A 24,111-nucleotide genomic window follows, 5' to 3' on the forward strand; every position below is an offset into this window, starting at 1 on the left:
TGAAAGGAAAATCTCTTCAGTAAATGCTGTTGAGAAAGCTAGATATCCACATATGAATATCTCATACTACACACAAATATCAGCTTAATTGAATTAAAGACTTAAATGTAAAACCTGAAACTGTAAAATGACTAGAAGAAAACATAGGGGAAATACTTCTTGACATTAGTCTGGGCAATGATTTTTGAATAGGATCCCAAACGCGCTAGTAACAAAAGCAAAAACAAATGAGACTGCACAATCAACAGAGTGTAGAGACAACCTACAAAACAGGAGAAGATATTTACAAACCAAAATACCTAAGTAACTCAAACAACTCAATAGTAAGAAAACAAATAACCTGGTTAACAAATGGGCAAAAGACCTGAATAGACATTTCTCAAAAGAAGGCACACAAGTGGTCAACAGGCATAGAAAAAGATGCTCAATATCCCTAATCATCAGGGAAATGCGAATTAAAACCACAATGAGATGTCACTTCATACCTTTCAGAATGGCTATTACCAAAAAGACAAAGGACAGCAAGTGTTGGTGAGGACGTGGAAAAAGAACCCTTGTACGCTATTGGTGGGACTGTAAATTGGTTCAGCTATTATAGTATGGATTAGTATGGGAATTCCTCAAAAACTTAAAAATAAGACCACCACATGTAATTGATCCAGCAATTGCATATGGTAGTAATTGGACTACCATATGTAATTGATCCAGCAATTACACTTCTGGGTATATATCCAAAGGAAATGAAATCAGTGTTTGGGAGAGATGTCTGCACTCCCATGATTACTTTAGCATTATTGACAATATCCAGGAAGATATGAAATCAACCTACGTGTCCATCAATGAATGAATGGATAAAGAAAATACGGTATATATACAATGGGCTGTTATTCAGCCATGAAAAAGAAGGAAATTCTGTCATTAGCAGCAACATGGATGAACCTGGAGAATGTTATGCTAAGTGAAGAAACCAGGCACAGAAACAAGTACTGCATGATCTCACTTATATTTGAAGCTAAAAAAAAAAGTCAAACTCATAGAGGCAGTAAGTAGAATGGTTGTTGCAAGGAGCTTGAGAGTGCTGGGGGAAATGGGATGATGTTCAAGCGTACAAAGATTCAGTTATATAGGATGAGCTAGTTCTGAAGATCTAATGTACAGCCTGGTGGCCACAGCTAATAATACTGTACTGTATTTTTAAAATTTGCTAAAAGAGTAAATCTTAAATGTTTTTGCCACACACATAAAAATATTAATGTATGAGCTTATGGATATGTTAATTAGATAGATTGATTAGGTACTAATCATTTTGCAGTGTTAACATATAGCAAAACATCACATACACCTTAAATACATGTAATTTTTTTTTGTCAATTACACTGAATAAAGCTGGGAAAAATAAATAAAAATTAAAAATAAGATTTGCAGAGTAAATTAAAAAAAAAAACCTAACTATATGCTGCCTGAAGAAACACAGTTAAGATAGAAAGACATGGATAGGTTAAAAGTAAAGCAGGCTGGGCGCAGCGGCTCACGCCTATAATCCCAGCACTTTGGGATGCTGAGGTGGGCAGATCATGAGGTCAAGAGATTGAAACCATCCTGGCCAACATGGTAAAACCCTGTCTCTACTAAAATACAAAAAATTAGCTAGGCGTGGTGGCATATGCCTGTAGTCCCAGCTACTCGGGAGGCTGAGGCAGGGGAATCGCTTGAACCAACAAGGGGAGGTTGCAGTGAGCCAAGATCATGACACAGCACTCCAGCCTGGGTGACAGAGCAAGATGCTGACTCAAAAAAAAAAAAAAAAAAAAAAGGTAAAGCAAAGGAGAAGGATATTCCATGCTAACATTAAGCAAAGAAATGTTTGAGCAGCTATATTAATTTTAGACAAAACATTTCAGAACAAGGAAAATTATTAGATAAATAGATTTACATTATCTGAATAGGCCTATATCTATTAAAGAAATTAACAAGCTGGCAAGCAACAGACTCAGATGGTTTCACTGGTGAGTTGTACCAAGCGTTTAAGGAAGAAATGATACTAATTCTCTAAATGATACTAATACAAGTTTTTCCAGATGATAGAAACAGAGAGAATACCTCTTAACTCACTCTATGAGATGAGCTCGGTCACATATCAACATCACATAGACACCACAAGAAAGAAAATTAATAGACTAATATCTCTCATTAATATAGTTGCAAAATTATCAAAAAATATATTAGAAAATTGAATCCAACAAAGCATATAAACAATCATACACCATGACTGAGTTATTTCAGATATGTGAGGAAGGTTCAGCATTAGAAAATCAGTTAACCTAATCCATTGCATCAACACGCTAAAGTAGACAAACAATGCAATGTATCAACTGATACAGCAAAAGCATTTGACAAAGTCCAACATCCTTTCATGTCAAGAACTCTCAGCAAACTAGGAATACAGGACAACTTCCTCAATCCCATAGAGAGCATTTACCAAAAAACCTACAGCTAACATCACACTTAACACAAGATTTTGCCTCTTATTACTCCCATTCAACATCATACTGGAAGTTGTGGCTGGTGCAATTAAAATAATAATAATAAAAGGAAGTAAAAGGTATGTGAGTAGGAAGGAAGGAACACAACAGTATTTGTTCACAGCTGGCATCTATTTAGGTAGAAAATCCCAAATACAGGCCAGGCATGGTGGTTCATGCCTGTAATCCCAGCACTTTGGGAGGCTGACGGGGGTGGACTATGAGATCGGGAGTTCAAGACCAGACTGGCCAAGATGGTGAAACCCCATTTCTACTAAAATTTTTTTTTAATTAAAAAATTAGCTGGGTGTGGTGGCAGGTACCCGTAATCCCAGCTACTCAGGAGGCTTAGGCAGGAGAATCGCATGAACAGGGGTGGGGGGACTGGGGGGGGGGGCGGTGAAGGCTGCAGTAAGCCAAGATCGTGCCACTGTACTCCAGCCTGGGAGACAAGAGTAAGACTCCATCTCCAAAAAAAAAAAAGAAAGAAAAAATCCCAAATACAGAACACTATTAACAAGTATAAACTATATTAGCCAGGCACAGTGGCTCACGCCTGTAATCCTAGCACTTTGGGAGGCTGGAGCAGGTGGATCATGAGGTCAGGGGTTCGAGACCAGCCTGACCAACATGGTGAAACCCCATCCCTACTTAAAAACACAAAAATTAGCCAGGCATGGTGGCATACACCTGTAATCTCAGCTACTGGGGAGGCTGAGGCAGGAGAATTGCTTGAACCTGGGAGGCGGAGGTTGCAGTGAACTAAGAGCGTGCCATTGCACTCCAGTCTGGGCAACAGAGTGAGACTCTGTATCAAAAAGAAAAACAAAACAAAAAACAATAAGAAAAATACTAATTTATAGGAGAATACAATGTAGAAATTTATACCAGTAAAATATGAAGTTTAAGTGGTCACTTTTTTAGAAAAATATCAAAATTGACTCAAGAAGATGGAAAACTGAACCAATAAATAACAACCCCAAATATATCCATCAAATGTCCATCCTGAGATAGACTCTATACCTTTAATGAACAGATGACTTATGTTTTATTTAAATAATTCCACAAAGAGAAAAAACATGTAATGTTTTCCAACTTATCTGTTATAGAAACTGTGTAAGAGTTATTGATAAGAATATTGCTATAAACCAATCTCACTGGTAAACATAGAATGCTGGCAGTGAAACCCAGCAGATTCATAATACACCCTGTCATTGCAAGAAAAACTATATTCTGTTGACAAATGTGGGAGGGAGAAGCAAAATACCTGAAACTTAACAAGAAATGTGTATTACCTATATAAAGAGAATTATAAAGCTTTACTGTAGGTCATAAAAGAAAACTAAAAAACAATAGACAATTGTATTATGTTCATATATAAGAAGTTTTAGTGCAGTAATATCTCAATTTAGTCTGTAAATCTAATGCAATCCCAATAAGACAAGTTCATTCTTATGTTCATAATAACAGAAAAATGCTTAAGTATAATTTTAAAAATTTGAAAAAAGTTTGAACACTTTGATACAACAGAGCAAATTTTAAAAACACAGTGATTTTTATATGAGACATTAAAAAAGAATAGGCCAGGCATGGTGGCTCAGGCCTGTAATCTCAGCACTCTGGGAGGCTGAGGCAGGCAGATCACCTGAGGTCAGGAGTTTGAGATCAGCGTGGCCAACATGGTGAAACTCTATCTCTACTAAAAATTTAAAAAAAATTAAAAAAAATAAAAATTAGCTGAGTGTGGTGGCACATGCCTGTGATCCCAGCTACTCTGGAGGCTGAGTCAGGAAAATCACTTGAACCTGGGAGGCAGAGGTTGTGGTGAGCAGAGATCACCACTGCACTCCAGCCTGAGTGTCAGAGCAAGACTTCTTCTCAAAAATAGATCACTGGAATTAGAGAGTTAAGAAATATTTCATCTAAATTAAAATTGAAATTATGTTAAGTATGATCTTTTACATCAGTCTATAGAGAATTGTCTATTAAATGTGTGGTGCTATGATACTACTTCATACCAGGAACAAAAATTAACTCCAGAGTAATTAAAGAGCTACACGTAAAAATTAAAAGCATAGAAATAGTCAAAGAAAAATATTCAAAAAATATTTTTATAATCTTGGAAAAGGGAGAGGGACAATTTTGACCATATTTTAACAGACCTTTTTGTTTTTTTTTTGAGACGGAGTCTCAGATCTTTAAAATAAATAACCCCTTAACAAAAAAAGGCCAGTAGTAGACTGAGATACAACACAATGTATTTTGCAACATATGTAACATACAAAGGATTAATATCTAGAATAAAGCCCCACTACATAGCAATAAGGAAACAGAAAGACTACAAACAGGCAATTCACAAATGAATAAATATGGTCAGCGTAACATATGGTGTGCTGTGCTCCAGTACTGAACGATTTATTCCCCCAGCTGCTGAGAGTGTCCATCCTCTCTGGGAATTGCTCTCAGTGGAAGGGACTCACCTTGCCCAAGGGTATGCCTCCTAGGGCTGCCCTCATTCAGTGACTGGGGACTCAAGGCTACACTAGCCTCACCACCATGCTCTAAGGTGGACAACTGGAAAGCGCTATTCTAGCTTCAAAGATCACAACTTTGGGAACCAAACTACTTCTTCTGCCCAGTCCTGCTTCCTTCCCTCCCAACTTGGGTGTTAATCAAGAGAGCACTTCCTCAGAACTTCCTGTACCCTAATTTCCATCTCCCTGCCTGCTTTCCAGGACCTGACCCACAACAATCAGTGGACATAAAAAGATACCTTGCCAGCCGGGTGTGGTGGCTCACACTTGTAATCCCAGCATTTTGGGAGGCTGAGGTGAGTGGATCACAAGGTCAGGAGCTTTGAGACCAGTCTGGCCAACATAGTGAAACACTGTCTCTACTAAAAATACAAAAATTAGCCAGACATGGTGGTGCATGCCTGTAGTCTCGGAGGCTGAGGCAGGAGAATCACTTGAACCCTGAGGTTATGGTGAGCTGAGATCATACCACTGCACTCCAGCCTGGGCAACAGAGAAAGACTCTGTCTCAAAATATGTATACACACACACACACACACACCCCTTGCCCCAGTCCTGATGAAATCAAAGCCCTGGCCAATCACAGAACCTCATTTCCCTGGACACAGTGATAGGGCCAAGGGTGGGCGCCTGATCGTAACAGAGCCAATCTCAGACCTGCTGTAGAACTGACAGATGGATACTGGTGCAGAGAAACTTTCTTTGCAGAGTGGAGAAGCCAAGAACTCTCAGTGATTGTCTTCCCTGGCATGTCAAGAAAGCTTGTGTGTGACATGAAAGCAGCACACACACCGGGGCTGATCAAGAGCTGGGAACTTTGATCTTTAAAGCAATTGTTCAGTCTCTAGATCTGGCTATGTCTGACTCTTCCACTTCAATAAACCAGCAATATCCTCAATTTTATGAAAAGGTTAAAACAAATTTCTAAACCTTGCAACCAAAAGAATGTGAATGTGATTTGTTAAACATTAGGAGATTAGTCAAATAACTAATATTACCTGTATACTAGAAACTGGCAAATTTTACTTCAAGAAAGAGCCAGAGTAATTATTTTCGGCTTTGCAGGTCATGTGGTCTATCTCAGCTACTCAGCTCTGCGGCTGAGGTGTGAAAGCCGCTATAGACAATACGTAAATGAATGAACGTGGCTGTGTTTCTGTAAAACTTTATTTACAAAAGCAGACAGGATTTGGCCCTCAGAAATAGTTTCCTGACATGTCCTAGACAATGAAATCATGAAGAAGCTTAAAAATGATGTCCTTTACCGATGAAAATGTAGTGAAATAATGTTTTGCAACATGAACCGATAGTTTTTGTTTTGTTTTGTTTGTGATAGGGTCTTGCTCTGTCACCCAGGCTGGAGTGCAGTGGTGCCGTCACTGCTCACTGCTCACCGCACGGCATCATCATGGTTCACTGCAGCCTTAACTTCCTGGGCTCAAGTGATCCTTTTGAGTAGCTGGGACTACAGGTATGTGCCACCATACATGGCTAATTATTTTATTTTTTCTAGAAACAGGGTCTTGATATGTTGCCCAAGCTGGTCTTGAACTCCTGGACTCAAGCAGTCTTCTCACCTCACCCACCCAAAATGTTAGGATGACAGGTATGAGCCACCAATCCCAGTCAACCCGTGGTTTTTCATTCTTAGTGACTCCTTTTAAGCTTTCTGCATCAGAGCCTCTGTACTAGCAGGTACTTTGCCTGGACTATTCTTCCCACCGGTATCTGCATGGCCTGCTCCCTTCCAACTTCAGGCCATTACCCAAATGTCTGCTCCTCGAGGTTTTAGCTGGTGATGCTAGCTAAACACCTTCCTTATTTATGTTTCTCTTTATTTTCCCCATCAAGCATACTACATATTTTTTTACTTTGAAAGCTCCATGAGGACAGGTATTTTAATCTGTTTTATTCACTATCCCATTCCTTAAAACAGGGCATGGCACATAGCAGAGCGCAATAAACATTTGCCAAATTAATGAGTAAAAAGGGTAACATTTATTGAGTACCTACTATGTGCCAGGTACCATTGAAAGTGCTTAGTATTAATGCTAATCCTCACAACACTATTTATAGCAGGTACCACTATTATTTCTATTATTTGCTATGTCCCTAGGTAGTGACAATCCTGAAGCCTAATACCTTACAGAAAGGCCAAAGAGCAGAAAATAGAAAGCCAGAATCCTTGGCTTTTGCATCCAAAATGGGTTCTTGAAACTCACAGCGAAGGTGATAGTCTTGGAAAACAAAGCTTTTCCTTGCAAGATATGACCTTTTAAAAATAAAAATGAAAAAAAGGTTTCTGTATGGCCAGAAGCCACGTAGTCAAAAGATTTTTGAGCATAAAGCTTATTCTTTTTTTTTTTTTTTTTTTGAGATGGAGTCTCACTCTGTCGCCCAGGCTGGAGTGCAGTGGCGTGATCTCAGCTCACTGCAACCTCTGCCTCGTGGGTTCAAGTGATTCTCCCGCCTCAGCCTTCCTAGTAGCTGGGACTACAGGCATGCATCACCATGCCTGGCTAATTTTTGTATTTTTAAGGAGACATGGGGTTTCACCATATTGGTCAGGCTGGTCTTGACCTCCTTGTGATTCACCTGCCTCAGCCTCCCAAAGTGGTAGGATTACAGGCATGAGCTGCCATGCCCAGCCATAAAGCTCATTATTAAATGATAGTTTGTGATAAATACTTGCAAGGTCAGTGGTGCCTTTTAGAAGGAGAGGTGGGGAATGCTCTGGGTGCAGCTGGGAGAGTTTATCAGAGTTGGAGAGTGGCATATCGGCCCTAGTGTGGGCCGGGAGGTGTCCCACATCAGAGCAGACCTAGGCCTTGATTACTAGGTGTGTCCCAGGAGGCTGAGCTCTGCTGAGAAGAACCAGGGCAGGACCAGAGTATGCAATAGTGCTGGATGATTAAGGTTCCAGGTGGAAGGGCCAAGGGCAGCCCAAAGTCCCCGTGATCTCCCTGAGGCAGAGGTGGCTGAGAGGGGAGGGTAGACCCACAGAGAGCTAGAGTCAAGTTGAGAGAAGCTTCCAGATCACAGGGGCCTCCACAGAAGAGACAATGGTGTGACGGAGGTTACCTGGGGGGAACTGAAGAGATCAACAGGCCAACAACACATCCAGTCTCCATCCCAAAACCACAACACATAAGCCTCCTATCCCCACTCACGTTGCTCCAAGGGAGAAGGGACTTGACTTTCACTGAGTATTTCCCTAATAGGGACTGAGGAAAATTCACAATTTGACCAAGTTTATCTAGAATAGACTTGATAAAGTCCTCTGCTATTCAGCTAGCAACTGAGCTAATAGTGAAATGAAGTACAGGATGGATGAAGAAAATTGTAATTTCATATAGATGAGATTTGTGATAATAAGATTTGTCCCTGTTACTCCAATCTGGAAAGATCTCCAAGGCACAGTGTTGAGTAAAACGGCAGCAAGTTGTAGAACAATATGTGCAGTATATTTCCGTTTATATAAAAAGCTAACATATGGCGAGGGGTGTTGGCTCAGCCTGTCATCCCAGCACTTTGAGAGGCTGAGGTGGGAGGATCCCTTGAGCCTAGGAGTTGGAGACCAGCCTGGGCAACATAGGAAAATCCTGTCTTTATAAAAAAATTTTAAAATTAGCCAGATGTGGTGGCACATACCAGCTATTCAGGAGGCTGAGGTGGGAGGATCACAACCCAGGTGAAAAAATGGAAAACAACACAAAAAAGTAAACATATATTACTGCATGTACCTATATGTGTAAATACATAGAATGACCTGATCTACTCAGATAAAAACACAGGGGAAGGGATCGAAGGGAAAGTGAAAGGAGCTAGGAAATGGAAAGCAGGAGTGGAGGAGAGGGAGGAGGGACTTTCCCTTTTTAGTCTACGCCGTTCTGTGCTGTTCAAGCTTTATTTTGCTTTTTTTTTTTTTTTAGCAGAGTCTTGCTCTGTCATCCAGGCCACAGTGACAGTGGCATGATCACAGCTAGCAGCTCACTGCAGCCTCCAGCCTCCAACCCCTGGGCTCAAGTGATTCTCCTACCTCAGCCTCCTTAGTAGCTGGAACTATAGGTGCGTGCCAGCACTCCCAGCTAATTTTTAAATTTTTTTGTAGAGACGGGGTCTCATATGTTGCCCAGGCTGGTCTCCAACTCTTGGCCATAAGTAATCTTCCCACCTCCACCTTTCAAAGTGTTGAGACTATAGGTGTGAGCCATCAAACCTGGCCTGTTTGAACCTTTTAATGGGAATATATTTAGCTCCTTTTTGTGTAAATACAACAATGAAATAAAAAGATGCTATCATTATGTTGCATAACCTTTTTTTAAAAATACATACAGCATGATCATTTCAGGGGCCCCTTCCTTGGCTGTGACCACCTCTCTTTCCTTCTTCCCCACCCCACACGCCGATCTGTGCTTCTTCCTCCATTTAAGCACTTGCAGCCCTATCTCTAGAGTAAGGTACCATATTGCATTGCAGATGGTTGGCTTATGGCTTTATCTTCCCTACTTCACTATGCACCCCTCAAGGGCAAGAAACATGTCTTACTCACCTTTATGCTCAGAATCTTCCAGGACTTCAACACATATGTGATGAATGAATGAGCAAAAATGATAATAAACTAACCTCTGATTTCAAGTTAGTCCTTCAGTTCTATTTTATCAAGTTTTAAAATACCAGTACTATGACCTACTTAAAATTTGAATTTGAAAACAAAAGCGGAAAAAGCATCAGTTAGTAAAGGAAAAAGAGGACTATTCATTGAAAGTTAGTTGTGACATCAACTCTAAGCAAGAGCTATCCCATAGTTAAGATGAAAGCACAAACCAGGGTCATAAATATTATGAATAATCAAACATCCCGTATCTTGAAAATTCAGATATAGAATTTTGTGTAACAACAATTTTATCTGTAACTTCCTTTTACTGCAACACTCAAATGTTAGCTGCCACTAAAAATACGGAAGGCTTTTTTTTGAGAAGGTGTTTTTCAGAGTCTGAAAAACCCCCAAGCCCAATTCCACCTCTTCTGAGATTTTGAGACTTGCGAAACTGACTACAGCCACTTCTGAGGGTGACAAGATGAGCGTCAGATTATTAATTGAAAGTAACCAGCAGTTTACACCAGGCACTCAAATCCAAAACTATGAGAACTCGGGAGGCTGAGGCAAGAAAATCGCTTGAAGCCAGTAGGCGGAGGTTGCAGTGAGCTGAGATTGCGCCATTGCGCTCCAGCCAGGATGACAGAGCGAGACTCTGTCTCAAAGAAAAAAGGAAAAAAAGAAAACTCATGGAGCAGAATTTCATAATGTCTGCACAGGTGACAGGAGAGGGTTCCGTAGGTTTGTAGACTTCTATGTAACTGGGGTAAAACTGGATAGGCTCCCCAAGTTGGGGAGCATGTGTGTGGGGAACAGATGGATCTAGGAATGCCTTTGCCGTGGGAGCTTCCTGAGTGATTGTCCTGGGGCTGCTTCGCCTACAACAGCAAATTTCAGGAACTGAGAGTGGTGAGAAGGAAGTGGAAACAGCCTGGGTAGCACCAGGAATCTCTCTGGGACCTGTTGTTCCTCTCACCTACCTCAATTCTTCCTCTTGGGTTGATGAACAGAAACCACACAGGGTTCACCAGCTTAGACCCTCAGCACTACTGCGATAGCAGAGCCTTTGTCCTTTGCTAACTGTCAAAGCTGTTGTTCTGTGTGTTCTGTTTGGTTATCGAGGGCAGCGGAGATCCTGGGAACTGCCCCATCCCTGGCCACTGGACACAGCAGCCTGAAGAAGACTGTGATCCTTTTCTTACATTGATCTCAAGTTACATTTCTTTAGACACTTTTCAAATATGCACATCAATTATTTCTTCAGGTTTTCTTCACTGTAGCATCAGTACAGTGTATACTATATTTTTAAATTAAAAATAACTCCATGAAAGCAGACTTTAGGTGAGATTTCCCTCTAGGTGTCTTCCCATTAAAAGCCGTAGGCACGTAAATCAAGAGTGTCCCTTGATTGCCGGAATGTGGAAAGCACAAATAAGGCCAGTCATTTGTGGCTCACACCTGGAATCCCAACACTTTGGGAGGCTGAGAAAAGAGGATTGCTTGAGCCCAGGAGTTCAAGGCTGCAGTGAGCTAACAAAGGCCCAAATGAAGGTGTAGCTGAGATCTTCCACTTGCACCGCTTTGGCAGAGAAGCTAAGCTCACATTTTCTTCATGCGTCCTGCTTCTGGACTTTTTCCTTGCCCAGGACAAAAGGTTCAAGCTAAAATCTTCTGATTCCATTGTGTCGTGGCCTTTTAACTAAGATCAAGTGTAAAATCTTCTTTTTTTTTTTTTTTTTTTTTTTTGAGACGGAGTTTCACTCATGTTACCCAGGCTGGAGTGCAATGGCGCGATCTCGGCTCACCGCAACCTCCACCTCCTGGGTTCAGGCAATTCTCCTGCCTCAGCCTCCTGAGTAGCTGGGATTACGGGCACGCACCACCATGCCCAGCTAACTTTTTGTATTTTTAGTAGAGACGGGGTTTCACCATGTTGACCAGGATGGTCTCGATCTCTTGACCTCGTGATCCACCCGCCTCGGCCTCCCAAAGTGCTGGGATTACAGGCGTGAGCCACCGCGCCCGGCCAAAATCTTCTAATTCCTCTGGTCTTGGCATTCAGTGTTGGCTTCCAGTCTGAAGGTCATATCAATTTGTCTGGACATTGTTGATCAACGAATAGAACCCCTTCTCCCCTTAGACATTTAAAAAACTCTTTGAAGGGCCGGGCATTCTTATTTTTGGAGGCTCCAAACCTTCAGTGTATCAAACATACAAAAATGCATTCACAGTCCACATTTAATACAACACTTTTGCTGTAAAATACATTAGAGAAGATTTTGATAATTTTGCTCTAAGAATGCTTCACTCTGACTTTTTTTTTTTTTTTTTTGAGATTCATAATCTCAATTCACCCAGGCTGGAGCATAGTGGCACGATCACAGTTTGCTGCAGCCTCAACCTCCCAGGCTCAAGTGTTCTTCCCAACTCAGCCTCCCAAGTAGCAGGGACCACCAGCGCACACCACCATGCCTGGATGATATTTTATTCTTTGTAGAGGCAGGGTCTCCCTATGTTGCCCAGGCTGGTCTTTAACTCCTAGGCTCAAGCAGTTCTACCACCTCAGTCTCTTAAAGTGCTGGGATTATAAGCATGAGCCACCGCATCCAGCCAAACATTTAATTTTTGATTGACTATTTACTATCTTTTTAATCAATCATTATGCATACTTGTAATAAAGAAAAGCTAACTCACATGTTTGCTCTTCTTATACATGTAATGGCTTTTTAACTACTAAATTTAAATTTAATAAACTTGGCAGTATTATGTTTTGGCAACATTTAATCAAATGTTTATTATTGATATACATTTTGCAGTTTGCTTTTGGAATTAACATTTTTGTTTTCACATCTCAATTTTTTTCTAGGTCCCTGAAAAACGCATAGGCTCTATGCATTGGGAAGATGATGTCCAATAGATAAACAATTTGTTAACTTCCATTTGCATAAGGACTCTTTGTGAATATGGGAGGTTCCCTTTTTCCTTCATATAGGAAAATGGTCTCTTTACTGCAGGCTTAGTTCACCGTTGCCTAAATCATACAACAACTAATAAATAGCAAGGAGCAACGGAAAATGTTAGTCTCTTATTAGTATTAGGTTAGTATGTTAAATGACATTACTGTGTTACTTATTGAACCAGGAAAGATAGTTGTACTTAAAAAAATATTATAAAAGTAACACATATGCATTTTATAACATTTGGAAAATGCAGAAATATGTTTTAAAAATCATCTATAATCCAACTGTACCCCGATACGCCACTGTCAAAAGTATGCAGTATTTTCTTTCAGTGTTTTCATGCACACACATTTTATACTATACTTTTTACTTTTTAAAAATTTTTAATTTTTATATTGTAAAGATAGGGACTCGCTATGTTGCCCAGACTTGTCTTGAACTTCTGGCCTTAAGGGATCCTTCCACCAAGGTCTCCTAAGGTGCTGAGATTATAGGTGTGAACCACTATGCTTGGCCTATTTTATAATATTAAAACCATAGCATATGTACGATATATATCCTATATTTTCACTTATATTAATGTCATGATAATTTTATGTCATTATATTTTTTCTGAAAATATCATGTTTATCAAATGCATTATATTCTGACATGTGCTCTCCCAATGTTGAAATTGCCATTTCTATAATAAAGAACTCTTTCATATATGTAAAGGTATATATGGTCAAGGTATAATATCCTTCACACAGTTTTCTGTCTTCCATTGGGGGAGGCTAGCTCAAGTTCTCATGTTCCTGCTTGGCGAGTGGAGAAGGTGGGGTGATCGGTGAATGGTGAGTCTGCGCATTACCTGCTTTTTACTCCATCTTCTCCCATTCCAGTCTCCCCAAGTCAGGCTAACCAGATAGGTGACAACTAACTGGTAGATTCCTGGAATGGCTACCACTGTCCAGGAAGTCCCAGCTGGCTACAGAAGCCAGAATAATCACCATTGATATTTAAATTGGAGTGGAAAACCCCAACCGCTAGTGCCAAACCACAGCCAGTACAGGAAGGGTTTGGGTGGCATAGCCAGCCCCCTGGAACTCCCAGATAGCAAGATGTGCTGTGTCACGTCAATAACTTATGCCCCCCAAAATAACTCATGTGTCACAGTTGAATTTTGAAGCCCATTTATTGCATGGGTAGCTCACTTATTGCTTTTTGGCTAAATATGACAGTTGATGCACTTGAAGAATGGGCTTCCATCATAATAATTTTGCATGGCAAAGCTCAGGGTGACTTTGTAGACGACTGAATGGAATTGTCTCACATCTTGCTCAGATATCTTCATAAAGCAAGGAAAAGCGCAAAGCTTCCAAATAGCACTAAGTCAAAAAATCTACCAGTTTCCTTTTCTCAAGGAAGAATTGGAATTGAAATTATTTGACTGATAGTTTTTCTTTTTTATTAAACAGGGTAATATAAAAAATAAGAGTGTCTACCCTATTCAGCCTCTTCTTCTGGTCTCGTATACCTTAGACAATATAATATCTACACCACACAGTTTTATGATACTAAATAAAGTTGATTATAGTAAAAGAAAGCAAAAACAAAACCAGAACAACAAGAAGCATAAACAAGTCAGTATTGGGGGCTGTGCACAGTGGCTCACACCTGTAATCCCATCACTTTGGGAGGCCAAGGTGGAGGGATCACTTGAGGTCAAGAGTTCCAGACCAGCCTGGGCAACATAGCGAGACCTCGTATCTACAAAAAATACAAAAATTAGCTGGGCATGGTGGTGCACAACTATAGTCCCAGCTGTTAGGGAGGCTGGAGTCAGGAGGATCACTTGAGCGCAGGAGGTTGAGTTTGCCATGAGCCATGATTATGCCACTCCCTCCAGCCAGAGGCACAGAGGGAGACCCTATCTCAAAAATAAATAAACAAACAAACAAAACCATATCAATATTGGGAACTTTTTAAATCTTGTTGATACTTCTTCTTTCTTCTTAATGAACGTGGCTACTGGAGCCTTTCTTCCATTTGTGATGGGTTTGCCATCTGGATGACAACATCCCACCAGGCAAATGCCAAAGGATGTGGCTGTTGAGGAGGGCCTGCATTCTTCCTGACTCACAGAACCACATGCCATTCTCAAAGCCACATTCCCTTGATCTTCCTTCTCTAGCCATATGTCTCTTCCAGTTGGTGAATGTTGATAGTTTGGGCTCTTCAACACGACAAGGCAAGCAGTTTGAACCAGTTGCTGAACCAAGAACAAGCAGGACATACACTTTGTCTCATTAGCATGCAAACTCCAAAGAAAAACAGTGATCAAATTGCTAGGTGGCTAAATCTGCATGTAGTTATCTAGCCCTCGAGTTTAAGTCTAACCTAATTTCCTAACTATTTCCGAATGGAACCTTGCACAGAACATTGTCTGGCTATGCAAACTTTATTTGTAACTTTGTTATGAGAGATAAAACATTTCTTTTTCTTTATTCAGAAAAATTTCACCATAGGTGCTATGAGAAAGGGAGTATGCTGGGTTCACTGAGAGGCCCTAGAAGCAGGTACACCATGGTCCTTGCCTTCAAAATGTCTTATCACTCAAGAAATTACTTTTTACATTTCTCTAGATCTCAGTTGTCTATGTAATGCATACAGTTTGAGAATTGGATTACACACTTTTGAGGTGACTTCATCTTCTTTTCTTTTTTATTTTTCGAGACAGTCTTGCTCTGTTGCCCAGGCTGGAGTGAAGGGGCATAATCATAGCTCACTATAACCTCACACTCCTAGGCTCAAGCAATCCTCCTGCTTTGGCCTACTGAAGCTCTGGGATGACAGGCATGAGCTAAGGTCATTTCTATGACTCTAGAGCTCTTGCATCACACATACACTCCACAGAGCACAAAGCTAATGTGAAAGGTTATTGGCAAAATCATTTAATGAGGCAGGAGATGGCTGGAGGCCAGGCGTTCAAGGCTGTAGTGAGCTGTGATCTTGACACTGCACTCCAGCCTGGGTGTCAGAGTGAGACCCTGTCTCAAACAATAAATAAATAAATAAATCATTTAATGATGTATTTTGAATGGCATTGTGTTAGATGCCAATCAAAACATGTTAAATCACCAGAAATTCTGTCTTTTGAAAGCTGCAAGTCTCCTGATAACTACCTAAAAATACCACACTGTGCCCCTATCTGTCCCTCACATGACTGACCTCTGCACCCACCCATAGATTGTTGCTTTCCTAAGGTGGAGCCTCTCCTGACAACATGTATCCATCTTCCCCTCCTCTAGGCTCATTCAGCACTCCATCTTCACTAAATTCAGTTTCTTTGGCAGTTGCAAGCCTATCGCCTTGCATTATTAATATAAAATTAAGTATAATATGCTATTATGGAACAAATGGAATGGAATGGAAATGCTATGGAAATACTGAGGTGGAAGGATTAATTTGAATTAGGAGGACCAGAAAGCATCAGGGAAGAGACAATTTTTGAGTCTAATTGTTTTCAAGGGCAGAATCTGGTAAAGGAGTTTAGGTTTGGTGGTGGTGAAAAGCAATAATTGATGATGATGGTAAACTTTCAAGCTGGTCAATGAAATATGTTAAATAAATGAACTTCCAACTGGGGTAACTGAGTAATATGAATGCCATTTCCAACATAATACTAAAGTAACTTGTGAAATTGGGAAAGATGTTGAACTTGCTTTTAGATACTTTTTTTTTTTTTTTTTTTGAGATTAGGGTCTTGCTCTGTTGCCCAGGCTGGAGTGCAGTGGTGCAGTCATAGCTACAGCCTCAGTGATCCTCCTGCCTCAGCCTCCCAAGTAGCTGGAACCACAGGGTGCATACCACCATGTGCAGCTAATTTAAAACATTTTTTTGTATAGATGAGATCCCACTATTATATCCAGGCTACTCTTGAACTCCTGGGCTCAAGTGATTCTCCTACCTTGGCCTCCCAAAGTGCTGGGATTTACAGGCATGAGCCACTGCACCCAGCCAGTTTTAGACACTTTCAAAAGATGCCTATGGACAAATGATGTCCAAATGTGCAACCAGGCACTTCTCGGATGTCAGAGGAGTGTTCATGAGTTATTTGCAGGCACTCTACATTTTCTGTTGCGTTGTCTGGCTTACAAAGGGCTTTCATGGCCATTATCTACTGTTGATTTTGACTCTAACAAATATCCTATAAAGTAGATAGGGCAGGATTATATTACTAGGTCCAGAGTAGTTCCTAAAGTGACATTTCTGTCTGATGATACCTATTATTGACATGAAGAACCCAAAGCTGGGGGAGGTTAAGTGATTTGCTCAAGTAAGTGGGAGAGCTGCAGCTCAGTCCCCTGTCGTCTCACTAAAAATTTAGGTTTTCAATTTTTTTAAACCACTAAGAGTACTGATGATTGATGCTGGAGGAGCAGATATCATTTTGGATGAAAGCAAGCAGGAAAGAACTACGAGAGGACTTTGGGGTAAACTTTTGTTTAAAAAACAGTCAAAGAAAGAAAAGAAGCAAATGAACGTGACCACATGACCCCCCTCAACCCCTCAGGAGGCTCAAGATCCTACAGGGATAATGGCCTGTCGTCCTTCATCTCCATGACAAAGCCCGTCTACCAAGGGCACAGTAGGTATCCACTACATTTGACTGGAGTAATAATGACAACAGACAACATATGGCAGGTCCTCAAATAATGTAAGTTTATTCAACGTTGTTTTGTTATAATGTTGATGAGAAAAAGAAAGGATTTCTAGCTGGGGCCACTGTATTTGCATGTTCTCCCCATGTCTGCAAGGATTTTCTTTGGGTACTCTGGTTTCCTTTCACATCTTTTTTTTTTTTTTTTTTTGAGACAGAGTTTTGCTCTTTTTGCCCAGGCTGGAGTGCAGTGGTTCTATGTCGGCTCACTGCAACCTCCGCCTCACAGGTTCAAGCAATTTTCCTGCCTCAGCCTCTCTAGGTGCTGGCATTACAGGCGTGAGTCACCGCACCCAGCCTCCTCTCACAACTTAAAGACATGCACGTTCAGTTCATAGGCTTCTTTACATGATACCAGTAGTTTTTCCTTTTTTTAAGAGATGGGATATCCGTCTATCACCCAGGCTGGAGTGCAGTGGCATAATCACAGCTTACTGCAGCCTCCAACTCCTGGACTCAAGCAATCTGCCTACCTCAGCCTCCTGAGTGGCTGAGACTGCAGGTGCGTACCACCATGCCCTGTTTTGTATTTATGGTAGAGATGGGGTTTCACCCTATTGCTCATGCTTGTCTCCAACTATGGGGTTCAAGCAATCCACCTGCCTCATGCCTCCCAAAGTGCTGGGACTACAGGCATGAACCACCACCCCCATCCTAAATGGCCCCAGTTTAAGCAAATGGGTGTGTGTGTGTGTGTGTGTGTGTGTGTGTGTGTGTGTGTGTGTGCGCGCGCGCATCTTGCAATAGAATGGCATCCTATCCAGGGATGGTTCCCACCTTTTGCTCAAGCTGAGCTGCTGGGATAGGCTTCCACTATCTGTGACCTTGAACTGGAATAAATGAGTTGGAAAAATGAATCCATGAAACAAATGACTGTAAAATAAAAATATGTAAGTGTACAATAATCATAAAAATGTATGACAATAAATGAGGTAGGAGAGCACTCAGCTCCCATATTTGTGATAGTTTTTAATCTCGTGGTAGCAGCAGGTCCTCCTGACAACTTTTTGCTTTTCAAACACTTATTTCTTGATTCAACCCAGCACCACAGCAACCATTATTCACTGATTCACCAGATATTTGGCAAAGCATTATCTTGTTTTTGTCAATCTTTAAAAAACGTAGGTGGGCCGGGTGCAGTGGCTGGCGTCTGTATTCTCAGCACTTTGAAAGGCTGAGGTGGGCAGATCTCTTGAGCCTGGGAGTTCAAGACTAGCCTGGGCAGCATGGTGAAACCCTATCTCTACCCAATAGAACTTAGCCAGGTTCATGCCTGTACTCTCAACTACTGGGGAGGCTGAGGTGGAAGAATCACCTGAGCCCGAGGAAGTAGAGCCTGCGCGGACTGTGATTGCACCACTGCACCCGCAGCCTGGGAGACAAAGCGATACCCTATTTCAAGGGAAAAAAAAATAAAAAGGCGGCATAGCTTACATTTATTTCATTGTTTAATATTAGGAGTGTTTTGAGTCTTTACTTTGAAGTTTGGTGATGTTTTTGTGACCAGAAATAATGCTGTAGGAACTTAACTCTTTTTTTAAATGTTAGCCTATGATAAATTTGGTTTTGTTATATGTTGTTTTGCTTAAGGCGATAGTTTCCAAGAACCTATTCAGTGAGGACTGGTGGGCTGGGTCAGAGTAAATACATTGTACAGGATGAAGACCGCGGGGACGACATGGGGGCAGCAGGGTTTTAGACATACTTGGAATGGCAGCTTTCTTTAGTAAGCCAGGTATTCTCATCATAATAAAGGGCTACATGTAGGTGTATCTGGAGGAAGACAGCGAACAGATTTCCATGGAAGGTGAATGCACTGGAAAACAGGCAGGGATGGCAAGGACCATGGTGATGGATTCCAAGTAGAAGATGCCCTTTGGGGCATGATTCCCCCGGTTAAGCCAAGGGCTCTAGATGAGGGTCCCAGGGTCCCGCCCTGGGCACGGAGTGGGGTGGCAGTGACAGCCCAGACTATTAGGTGGTAGTCTCCCTCTTGAATGACTCGAGGAGGCCCATATCGAGGGCCTCAAAGGCCCCACGGTGAACGGCACAAATGTATTAAGTTCATCTTAGGGACTGACCAGAAACGTGCCCAGGTCCTTCCCCTCGGTGCGGGGAAGCCCTGGTCTCCCTGCAGCATTTCGCACCTCGCTGGGTCTCCCGACTCGCGGCGTGGGCGAGCGCGGGTCCCTGAGCTTCCCTTCTTCGCCTGATCGACGCCTAGGGACTCCTCTCCCCAACCTCCCCGCTCTGCCCACCCTGTCCTCTCCCTCCTCGGGGAGCTGCAGGGGACGCCAGGCGGGGTCCCCAGGCTCTCCGCGCGCACCCCGCGGCCTCCTCCGCGGGCGGGGAGCGAACGTCCCGAGCTCTCCCGGGCACAGGGGACGGCCTGGCCACAGCGGAGCCGGGACGGGAGGGTGCAGCCTAACGGTCCGGCGGCCGCGCCCCGCGCCCCGCGCCCGGCGCCCCGCCCGCGGCGCCGCGGTCGCCTCCCGTCCTCCCGCCCCCTGCGTCATGACGCCGGCGCCCAACGCGGAAGCCGCTCGCGGAGCGCCAGGTCCAGCCGCGGGCTGAGCGCGGAGCCGCGGCGGGCGCGGGATCCGGGCCGGGGCGCGAGCCGAGCGCAGCCTGCCGGGCCGAGCGGGCGGAGCGAGCCGAGCGGGGCCGAGCGCGCCAGCGGCGGCAGCAGGCGGAGCGGAGCGCGGCACGCCGGGGCCGCCACCGGGGGGATGCGGCTACCTTCCCGGGCCGGGGTGTAGAGAGGGCGGGTCCCCGGCCTCGGGAGCGCGGTGGTGGAAGGGACGGAGGAGGCGGCCATGGCGACCCCCGGCAACCTAGGGTCCTCCGTCCTGGCGAGCAAAACCAAGACCAAGAAGAAGCACTTCGTAGCGCAGAAAGTGAAGCTGTTTCGGGCCAGCGACCCGCTGCTCAGCGTCCTGATGTGGGGGGTAAACCACTCGGTAAGGGCTTGGCTGCGGCGCGCGGTCCCCTTCCTCCTCCTCTTCTTCCTCCTCACTCCCCTCCTCCTCCGGCTGCAGCTGCTGCGGGGCGGGGAGCCCCAGCCTGCCCTGGCCCTCCGGCTGCTCGCCCGCCTCGGAGCCCCCAGCCCGGCGGCGCGCGCCCCCAAGCCCTCCCGGCCGCCCGGCCACCATTTGCGCCCCATTTAGACCTAGGGCCCGGGACGGGGGTCCCTTGTGCATGTGAGTCTCACGGTTGGTGCCAGTGCCCATGCCGCCCCCCGTTCGCCCTCCTGCCCGCGGGTCTGTCCCCGCAGCCTGGGAAGTGGTAAGTTTGTGCGGGGCACGGCGCCGCTTCGGCTGTCAGCCCCGGCGGGGGCTGCTGGGGGCCGAGTCTCGGCGACCGCTGCCTAGTGTGGGGGCGGCGCGGGGCCCGCGTCCTCCGCCGGCGGGCGGGTGTACCTGTCCCGGGCTGGGCGCGGGCGAGCCTCCCACGGGGGCACTGGGGCGAGGATACCGGAGAGCGAGCAGATTTGGGGCAGCAGCTTTAGTGCTTAGGTCGTCTCTTTTTCCTTTAAAGGCAACATTATTAGGCACAATTCGGCTTTTTGGCAAAGCAGCAGCCGATGTAAATATGGCTCTGGCGTCGGGCGACATCCCTGCGCCTCTCCCGCATCGCCCTGCCGCTGTGCGGGCTGGAGAGCCCTTGGCGGGGAGTCTTCCTCCCCTCGTCGCCTACTTTGGGGAGCCGGGCAGAAGTCACCGACTGCGGAAGGGTGGCCGGGGTGGAGACGGCAGGCAAGGGTCCCGGCGGGCTCGGGCGGAGGGGGTCCCGAGTTGGCCGCACCCGCTGTGGTGGGGGGGCGGTGGGAAATGCTGGAGGAGAACGCGTGGAAAGGTTAGCGTCACTCACAGTCGGGGGTTGGAGGATGCGCTGCTGCGGGCTATGCGGACTGCGGTTCGAGGGTCTGAAATAGCCTCCTGCTGATCTGACAGCGAGAAACTCCTGCAGTTTTAATCCAGTTAGATAGGATCTGGAAACATGATCGGAGCTGTTGGCTCAGCCAGGAAAGTTTAAATGAGCCTGTGAATTTTGACCGTGACCTTAGCCACTGCAGTCACTTAGCGCCTGGGAAAAGTGTAAGTCCGCTTCCCCTGCTTTTGATTTCGATGACTGTCTGTATGTCCTTTTCAGCGTAAAGGAAATGACAGAAAACCTTGTTGGTTTTAAAAAAAAAGAACACACTCTCAATGTAGTGAAGTTGTTTAAAATGCCTCAAAAGCATCGTTTTTGTATTTTTCTTCCCCAAGTTGAGCAGGGGGAAGGGCAAAACAGTATCAGGATCGATCATGTTTGTATGGAGTGTTTTTGAAAAACTTGAGAAATGATTATTTTTATCCAGCTTAATGACTGATTCACTGAAGTTCATTTTAACTTCCTGACAACTTCTTCAGCTATTTGGGAGTGCAAGTTGTTGCAAGAACATGCATTACCGCACCAAAAACTCCTCTCCAAGTTTTATTACAGAAAATGAAACGCTATTTTTCCTATGTAATAAGTTTACAATGTAGAGTTACATATAATTTTGGTAAGCTCTTTTATAATTTGTGTTACTAGTTTTGGGTCCCTTATTACTAGAATAGGAACATAATTTTTTTGAAAAAGGACGAATACTGTGGTGCTTAGCCATATTTATGGTGCCTTTATCTCCTTTGGAGTTCTGGTGTTTTGGTATGGAGAGTGTTTCTGTCTTGGGGTTTAATTTAGTAAGATAGTGTCAACAATATGCTGCCAAAAAAGAGTGTGCTTTCTGGGAACTAGTCTGGATTCCGGTTTGCCTTAGAAAATCTTGTTCATGTTTTACTGTAACCACTTAAGTTGCTACCTTATATTTATGAATTGCTACATTTGTTTTAGAGTTTCTTGCTAATTGGAAATATTTTGAAACTGCTTAAGTGTTTCATAGTGTATGACTTGTAAATAGTATATATTTGGGATTATTTTCTTTTGCTCTCTAGAAAAGTTTGCAATTTTAAGTATCCACAACCAGAGGAGTGAAGTTTCCATTTCATGTATATCAATGTAAGCATGTTATTCATTCAGCAGATACATTGTGCACATACAGTGTCAGCTACTATGGGAAGGATTGCTAAAACACCTGTAATATTTTTGTCCAAATGTCTTTATTTTGAGGACTCTGAGTTGACATAAGAAAGGTCTCTTTCACAGGCTTCTTTTTCAAAATGTCTATTTACTATGTTATTTTTGAAAAAAGAATGGATGTGTAATATAAACATGAAATCTAAACACTTAGATACCATGTATTTCTGGTTTGATTTCATTTTCGGTGACAATGTCTGATATTAGATAAATGTTTTATATGACCTTCTGTGCACCAAAGTTTTTAGTATAATCAGAGAATAAATACATCAACAGTCTGAAGAAACAAGCATAGTGTTGTATATGAGCATCTTCCACATACTGTGGTAAAACGCTCATTGGATCGGCGCTTTAAATCTTAAAGTCTAATTGTTGACCTTGGGCATGTTAAGGTTAGGTTTTTGCATCAGTGTTTGCACCTGTGAACTAGGGCTGTTTGGATGATTTCCAGGTGGTTTTCTAACTCAAGATTCTACTGTTTTTTCGGTCTATGAGGTGCACAGTGTTATACTAGGATTCGTAGAATACTTTATAATACAAGTTGCCTTACTATTATAGCCTTCCAAATGCAGCAACATTCAGGGAATTTTCAAGACTTTGACTAGATGGAAAGGAAATCTATGGTGATTTTAAGAGACTGTGAACCAAGAGTTTGTTATATTGAATGTAGCTGAACTGCATTGCAGTCTATTAAGCCAAAGTCGATTTGATTGAAATGTAACAACTTGCAATTAAGGTGAAAATGTTCAAGTCTTCTGAGGTGGTAATGAAAATCTTGATTTGGACAATAATCAGAGTTGGGAATAAGCCTGCCATTGTGTGGTTAATTTGAAATGTTACTGCTTTCTAACTTAAAATACCCATCAGTGAATGAATCATTGCCAATTTTTATTTTAAGTATTTTAAGCAAAGACTATAACTGAATACATAAAGGAAAAAGTGACTTAAGAAGGCAATTTTGTCTTGTTACATTTAGAATTAAACTAAAAATGATCAAGCAGTAAGCATCTTAAGATGATATTTTAATAGTGTGGGGAGCATGTTGAATGATACGAGCCAAGACGTGTTTTAAATAGATATTCTAAAAGACTTTTATACACAGTGCAATGTGAGCCTTTTAGAAATTAGTATTTTAAAACCTATATAAATATCCAAAGGAAAACATTATCTATATAGAGAAATCTGAAAGCACATAAAATTTGTTTAAAACAAATACAGTATTTAGAAGTGGCCAAGTATTGATGTTAGAGGCTTTTGGTTTAAAGCTGTAGAAGTTCAAATGAGCTTTGGCAAACATTTTGGGTATTGAGGGGTTTGGGGGACCTATCACAGTAGAAGGAAAGATTGGACAAAACCATGTGAAGAGCTAGGTGCTGGAGAGTATGGGTGTGTGAGTGCGTGAGACTTTTCTGTACACTTTGGCTCTGTTCTCCTTCATAGCTGACTGGTTTCCTCCACAGAGCAGGGAATGAAGGGCTCCTGTATTTCACATTTTGTCATTTCTGCTCCCCGAAAGGGCTTCCTGTTTCTAATTTAGTTATAAAAATCCCATGGAAGGATTCCACTTGAGATTGGTCTAGCTTTGGTCATTTGTGGCCATCCCTTGGACTAAGTAGTTATAAAAACATGGCAGTGCCTGCCTGTTGGCCTTGGGGAAAGAACAGTCCCCTGAGAG

General features: G+C 43.0%; 1 protein-coding gene across 2 annotated transcripts in view; it reads left to right on the forward strand.

Annotated features, from left to right (window-relative positions):
* Positions 1–19,888: 19,888 nt before the first annotated feature.
* PIP4K2A (phosphatidylinositol-5-phosphate 4-kinase type 2 alpha) overlaps positions 19,889–24,111 on the forward strand; it is a 166,775-nt gene continuing 162,552 nt past the window's right edge. For both annotated transcript variants that reach the window (XM_032243888.1, XM_032243887.1), the window contains exon 1: positions 19,889–20,278. In XM_032243888.1, coding sequence (XP_032099779.1) covers positions 20,135–20,278 — 144 coding nt within the window. In that variant the 5' untranslated portion in view covers positions 19,889–20,134. The remainder of the gene's footprint in view (positions 20,279–24,111) is intronic.

The sequence above is a fragment of the Sapajus apella genome, unplaced genomic scaffold (genome assembly GCF_009761245.1).
Source record: "Sapajus apella isolate SASKATOON/1434 unplaced genomic scaffold, GSC_monkey_1.0 scaffold53, whole genome shotgun sequence".
Taxonomy (NCBI): domain Eukaryota; kingdom Metazoa; phylum Chordata; class Mammalia; order Primates; family Cebidae; genus Sapajus; species Sapajus apella.